The sequence below is a fragment of the Corvus brachyrhynchos genome, unplaced genomic scaffold (assembly GCF_000691975.1).
Source record: "Corvus brachyrhynchos isolate BGI_N302 unplaced genomic scaffold, ASM69197v1 scaffold283, whole genome shotgun sequence".
Classification (NCBI taxonomy): Eukaryota; Metazoa; Chordata; class Aves; order Passeriformes; family Corvidae; genus Corvus; species Corvus brachyrhynchos.
The window spans coordinates 2,965,072-2,972,332 of NW_008237409.1; the positions used below are offsets into that span (position 1 = coordinate 2,965,072).

Sequence of the window (7,261 nt, forward strand, 5' to 3'; positions counted from 1 at the left end):
CCTGCTACAGGATTACTCCTCCCAGGTACATTTTTTGGATGATTTTTCTTTGTACATAAAGCCAAAGGAAAGGAAGTCCTATATCAATTTTCAACTCAAAGCTAAACACTTACCTAAAGCAGGTACCAACGTGGACTGGCTTTGTCCAATCCTTGTTGTCATTTGGTTTGTCAGAACCACCTGAAAGAGGAAGCAGAAGCAAAGAAATAAGAAAATGTCCTGGAAAAGCACCATACTGGTGGGAGGGAAGAGAGGGAATTTTCAAAAAGCTTTTACTGATGAAGCAGTTACTCAGGCAAAACTCTTGGCAACTGTGATGAAGCTCCTGTGTTAATGAGGAGAAACTGTAAAGGTGCCTCATCTTTTCAAAACAAATTAAGAGAACCCTGCAAAATGTATTTTTGGTTTGAATGGGAGATTTCTTTCATTCAAGACTTTAAAGAAACCTCCATTTCATCCTCTCCAAGGGATGCAAACCCCACACAACTTATTTATCCCACAACATTTGTCCTAAATCCTGTTTGGATCTATGTTTAGCTGCAGGTGACTTGCTCCATGAGGAGCCAGCTCTCAGTCCCTGGGGTAAATGAACTTGGTGGTGCTGCTCACAGCGTGCATTAGCCTGGTGATTAACTGAATTTCTGTGCCTTGTAGTCTAAAAATGCACAAGTGGGTACAACACAAAGCAGAATGGAAGTGAACAGACAGAGCGGGGGAGTGTTTTCGCAGCCCCAATCACTTGTAGGAGGCTCACAGACAGTCTAGGTTAGATCCCTGGTAGAAGTGGGGGTGGGTGAGACAGAAAAGAGCCAGGAATATTAATCACAAACTTCATTAAAAATGAAGAATTGTACCCATCTTAGACCCTAGAGAGTTCCATTGTTTGACATGCTCAGAGGATTCGTGCTGGAGCAGTTCAGGAAAGTGTGTGAGAGGAAACAATTCTGCTGAGCACACCCTAAAACATTTACACAGCTGGGAGCCCAGCACAGATATTGCACATTTTAGAGAAGTAACTCATCACAAGTGCATGGTAACAGCCCCAAATAGCCTCCTCATCTCCCTGCTGGAGAAGGGCTGGGCATCCTCACTCCAAGTCCAGGTTTAGGATCTGACTTCCTTCCATATTAGAGCATCCAGGCTGCCTGACAAGCAATCCCTGGCATGCAGGCTGGATTTAGCCTGCTCACAGCTCATGGAACTAACTCAGACACCACTAACAAGAGGGCAAATCCAAGCAAAACCATTCCTGAAGCTCTGACTCCTTTAGCAAGAGTTTATTTGGCAAGTTTGCACCAAACTACTGCCTGGTTGAGAATAAATAATTTATATATTTTATCCTTGACCAAAGAAAAACACTGTCCAATGACAGCAGCTGCTGTTCAAGGTCACCAGGTACCAAGCTGTGATGGAAAGCACTCAGGAAACCTGAGGCTTTGCAGACCCTGGAACATCATCTCCCTGGTGCCCAGAGCAGCAGGAAGGAGCTCCACAGCTCATGGCAGGACACTTTGGGAATGCTGGGCTCTTCCCTTCCCACAGCTCCCAGAGGAAGCACAAGGGGAGTTTTATTTTTAGCTGCTTGGAACAAAAGCCAACTGCGCCAGAGGGTTGTGGGTGACAAGGTCACAAGTCACCTGGATACTGTTAGAGGCATAAACACCATTTTGAGGGCTGGGGAAGCTCTAATTCCGGAACAATGCTTCTCTGAGCTGCCAGAGACTTCCAAAACAACTTCTGGAACAGCTGCAGCTTCCCAGTGCCATCTGCTGGCTGCGGCTCTGCTGCCTCCAGACCATCAGTGACGTAGAAACAATGCCCAGGAAGGAAGCTCTGGGTTTCCATGGATGCCAGAAGAGAAGGCCAATCCAGCAGATAAAGTGGTTCCATAGCTCATTTTTAAACAAAGAGTGGAAAGTTGTGTTGGAACTGCTGAATACTCTGAGGTATTTTTGTAGGTAAAGTCATCAGAGGAGCATCCCTTGTCCAACCAAATCATTGGAGATGATGGCAAACAGCATTAAAAATGCCATTCTACCACTTACTTAAGATCCACAGGATGCTGTTTGCTGATGCAAATTTTACTTATTTGGGCAAGTCTAGGAATTTCCCACCTTTTAGGTGTTTTGCCTTTGTGATCCCTCTACATTTAAACTGGCAAGAATGAAGGCAGAGGACATTACTGCAGTTTTATTTTGCTATTTAGAGACAAAAGCAAATCACATCTCCTTGATTATTTGCAAAAAAAAGTAGCATCTTTTGGGATTTAAGCCTGCCTTGGACTTACTGCTGATTTATGGTCGTTGGCTATGATGATGAGCTGCTGTGCCAGCCCGTTCAGCAGCCTCGTGCGGAGGGACAGGTCCTCAAAGTCGTGGCGAAAGGGAAAGGCAATTCCATCAATCACCACCAGCCGGACCTAAAGGCAGAAGAAAAGATAAAAAACTGCCATTACCATCCTATAAAAAAATGACAAAAAGCAGCCAGACCTGTTTTTAAGTGCAGTGGAATGTTTCGTTTCCGACTTAGGTGAATATGATGGGCAAAGCTGGACTCGAAGCCTTGCAGGGGAGAAGCTGGAGAAAATATTCATTAAACATCTGAACTGTACTTCAGTCAACTCTCCACAAACAGTAATTTATTTCACCTTCTCCCTAAAAAATCAAATCCAAATCAAAATCAGAATACACGCTGTCTGAAGCCACTGCTGAGATAACTCAGCTCTTATCAGTGATCTGTCTTGGAAACACAGAGTTTAACAGATGCTAAAGATATTCCAGGCACACTGCACTGGAGCTGAGGATCTATCTTGCCTCAAGATGTTTGCTTTGCTGAATTATTTCTTTTGTAGCAATCATTAGCTGAAGTCAAGAGCGCACTGCAGCTGCTGGCTCATCACCCTCAAGACACTGTATAAACATTAGTCTGGGATTTTGATTTATTCTATCTTCATTCGTTGTGGCTGTTTTGATGACCCAAGTTTGAAATACAGGAGGGAGATGGATGGTCTTACAGTGCCTGCATGTTCAGATGTCACTCAAATCCTTAATGTCTACAAGTTCTTGCATTACTGCACAAGATAACAAATTGGAAACAACACGAGAATCCTGATTTTCTGCATTATTGATTTAACTCATTACTGGGAAGTCTCTTTATGACTGGAACATACAAGCCTGCAAAAACATCACAATGAGATCGTCCTGGGCCTCCAGCTGACAAAAACAGACCCTTAATTTGCAAAAGAAGATTAAATAGTTGGGATTAAAAGAAGATATTCATCTGTATTCTCGTTTCCCCTCCTTCCTGCAAATTCTTTCCCATGAGTCTGTACATCTTCCTCATGTATCATTTCTTTAAGAACAACCAGTTTAACAGCATCAACATGACACATGCTGGACAGGTATGTATACATGGTTATATAACTTGGCTATCACAAATTTGCCCAGGTAGGATGCAATTTAGTTAAATTTCTCCCAGTTGCACTTGTTTTAAGATAGGCGACAGGAAAACTTAAAGTATTTAAAGTATAAAGAGAGCTTGGTAACACCTGCCTTGTCCATGCCAGCTTGGCTCTAGCAGACCTTAAAGAATTGGGTTTTTTATGACAAGAATATTTTCTAACAGTCTTTCTCATATTATTAACAAGATCTCAAACTAATTCTTATTTCCAAACGGCACATTTGGATCTCTAACTCTACATCTTTTTTATCCTTAAACCTCTACAACTTTGTCTCTCTCATAAAAACCCCTAAAATCTGGAGGCTTCCTGTGATCCCAGACCTGGCTCCAGAGGGATCAGACTAATTTTAATGAGAGCTGGACTGCAATGAGCAATCTGTCAAGTCACTCTTAGCCTGTCCAAAGAATCAGAGGAAGGTCTTGTGGTTCTCCTGCAACCAACTCCAGGCTGCAGGCCAAGCCCTTATAATCAGCACAGATGGTTCCAGGGAACTGCAGCCCAGTGGAACTGTGCTAATGAAGCCATGTACTTTCCACAAGAGCAAACACAACAGGGCACCGTTAGTACCTGGCAGGGAAAGGGAAATACCAGACTACACCAGGCAAAAGTGAGGCTCCCATCTGTGTTTTCAAGAACACAGCAGCTCCCATAAATGAAAAATTTTGGAGTATATGCAAAAGACAATCTAATCCAACATTGATTTGTGCTCTGATAGAAGTAGGCACAGTCATGTTCCTCAGATCCTGACAGGGAGTGATCCGCAGTGCAGAGCCTAGAAATCTGGAGGGGAGGTGGTGAAAATCTGCCTTACAATAGCATTTCTCTAAGACATTAGGTACTAGGAAACTTTCTGGCTGCAGTCCACCCAAGAGTCAAGCTGCAGGCTCTGGTTGCTTGTAGCAACAGAAGATGCACTGAAAAGAAGAAGAGTCACTTTCCAGATGGTGCAGGATGTCTCTGGTCCTCAGTGATCTTCTAGGGCAAAAAAAGTGGCACTAAGCCTTTCTGATGCCACCCTCATGGTCACTACACACCCCCCTGGCTCAGAGGCTCTTGTGTGGAGCAGTTCTGTGGTGATTCACAGCTCAGTGCTCACAGACATGGAACATGTGGCAGCACAGACCCAGTGTCCTCAACTCAGAGTGGAAATTCAGGAGGACGGCAAAAGCAAATTACTCTCAAGAGTAATTGGGATGGGAATGAAAAGGCAAACAAGCAGAAGGCTTTACATTTGTACTCTGCTATCAGCCAATATTTTACTGCCAAGCTGACGAGGTACCAAGGTGTTTACTCATGTTACTACAGCAGACAAAAATCTTCAGCGTGAAGATGAGTGACACCTCCTGACAAGCCTGCAATAACCCCTACCTTGGAATGCTCTGACAGGAATTCTGGCAGGAGGTAGACCTGGGCCAGCAGCTCTACGTAGTCACGACAACGGAAGTAATAGATGTGAGAGAGGATATTTTCCAGAGAGAAAGTCTCCAAAGCTTTCCGATGATCTGAGAACAAAACAAACAGATGAGTAAATGAGTCAGAAGTCTGTACGAGCATATTGTTACTTTCATCATCCCACCAAACCCTGCCCTCCACACATAGCAACAGCAAAGCCCCCAGAAACAGAACAGGCAAGGTAAGGAGTGTGGAAACATATTTTCCATCTGGCTTGAAAGTCAGGAAGGTGGTGAGCACATGCTATCCCAGCATTTGCACACAGACACACTGGAGCCTCCAAAGGAGGCCTCCAACAATGAAAAATTTATTTCTGAAGCAAGAACTTCTCCAGTAAATCATTTTCAAGCCAGAACACCACCAGAGGACATCAGGGACTCTTAATCATCCCTTGTTTAATATACAGGCAGTAGCTCATTTAATACAGTGTCTTTTTACCTCAGTTCAAACAGAAGTTTGGTGCATAAATTCTCCATGAGTAACATAAAAGTTGTGTCCTTATCCCCAAGTGACTGATGACTTAGAGAAGAAAACTCTTACTAAATGCAGCCTGGCTGTATTGACTTTATGGAGGAGCTGAATTCCAGCTATGGTTTTACTGTATGGGCCTTCAGCAGCAACACTGCCTCATAAAATTCTGCTGTTCCTTTTTTCTTTCCCCACCTGTTCCTGTGTTTTGAAACAAAACACTCAGTTTTGCTCAGGAGAGTTGGGTTTGAGTGTTGGTGCAAACATGATCATTAAGGTATTAAAAAAATGGAAGAAGGGAGGAAGGGAGGAAGAGCAAACACCAAAACCTCACACAGCACCTAAAACCCCCAAGATCAAAATGATCACAAAATCTCCATGTAGAAAAATAATTATTTTTGAAGTAGACCAGCTCAGTCTTCTCCAGACACAGATGTAGTTCAGGGTTTGACACACACAGGTGGAAATAAAAAGCTGTCAGCAAACACTCCAAAAGTAACACTGCAGCCTACGAGACACTTGTTTCACTCCATCCTTGCCTGCTAGGCAGAAAGAAATGACTTAGCAACGTACCTTCTTCTTGCTGAGCCTCAGCAATAAGGTGGCAGTGCTGCACACAGGCAGCTGCAATGTCCACCACTCTGTCCACCATAAAGCTCCCCTCAGTGTCAATGAACACGGCTTCTCCAGCAACACCCCCGAAGCACTCTGGGATCTGGACATCGACTGCCAGCTGCAGACAGCCATGGGAAACAGGAAAAAAAGGAATATTTACACCCCAGAGCTGTCCCAACTCACTCCTGGAGTGATATCCCTGCTGAGGAATACACGGAACAGGGAGCAGTACAGCCATTATTATATTTACAAGAATAGAAGAATCAGGGATTGCAGGCACAACAACAAGAAAAATGAACTCATTTCATAGCTGAGTGAAACAAAAAGTGATTGTTGCTTGCATAGAAATCATGGAAAAATAAAATACCACAACTGTGTTTTGCCAACACCAGGTGCTCCGCAGATCTCTGTGATTTTTGTCAGCTGCACACCACCTCCCAGGATGTTGTCCAGTGCTGAACAGAAGGTGATGATGAAGCCCTGAGTTTGCTCTTCTTCCAGAAGCTCCAGGGCTGTGCACCTCCTGGTGGCACCTGATTCCCCAGCCGTCCTTGCTGCATCCCTGTGACATTCCTGCCTCACCACCTGCAGCGCTTCCAGTGCCTCTTCCCTCGAGATTCCAATTTCTAGAGAAGCCAAAACCACAAAACACCACCTTTATTTTATAAGCAGTGACTGATTCTGCAGCATGACACAAAATGATTCTTATTCACCCTCTCAGGACAACATGCACACAGCCCTGGCACTAACGGTGTGATTTTTAAACTTTTACTATCATAGATAATAAAGCTACCCATAATCAAAATCCCAGACTGGTTTGGGTTGGAAGGGACCTGAAAGACAACCCAGTTCCATCCTAGGACACCTTCCACTACCCCAGATTGCTCAGAGCTTCATCCAACCTGGCCTTGGACACTTCCAGGGATGGGGCAGCCACAGCTTCTCTGGGCACCCTGTGCCAGGGCCTCACCACCCTCACAGGGAGGAATCATGACACATTCCTTGAAAACGGCAATTTTCTGACATCAAAGAAGCTTATTTTGTTTAAATCACGTAGTAAAAACAAGAGGGAAGCTGGGGAAAGAAGAGGAAATGAGCCTAACAGAACCCTTTCGTTTTCCTGCATCACTCAGTGTCAGCTGATCTTTTACCAGAATCGTCTTTTTTTTATTATTATTATTCACTGTGCCCCTTTCCCAGAGGCCTCATTGGGGCGTCCCAGGGACCGGGATGGGGAAGGGGGAAAGGCCCGGAATATCCAGGGGA

At 44.3% G+C, this 7,261-nt stretch overlaps 1 protein-coding gene across 1 annotated transcript in view; it reads right to left on the reverse strand.

Annotated features, from left to right (window-relative positions):
* Positions 1-6,652, reverse strand: part of RAD51C (RAD51 paralog C) — a gene marked incomplete at its 5' end in the record, with an annotated part of 15,347 nt that extends 8,695 nt beyond the window's left edge. The window contains 5 exons of the mRNA XM_017730883.1: positions 114-180; positions 2,288-2,419; positions 4,829-4,962; positions 5,954-6,120; positions 6,363-6,652. Coding sequence (XP_017586372.1) covers positions 114-180; positions 2,288-2,419; positions 4,829-4,962; positions 5,954-6,120; positions 6,363-6,652 — 790 coding nt within the window. The remainder of the gene's footprint in view (positions 1-113; positions 181-2,287; positions 2,420-4,828; positions 4,963-5,953; positions 6,121-6,362) is intronic.
* Between the last annotated feature and the right edge of the window lie 609 nt (positions 6,653-7,261).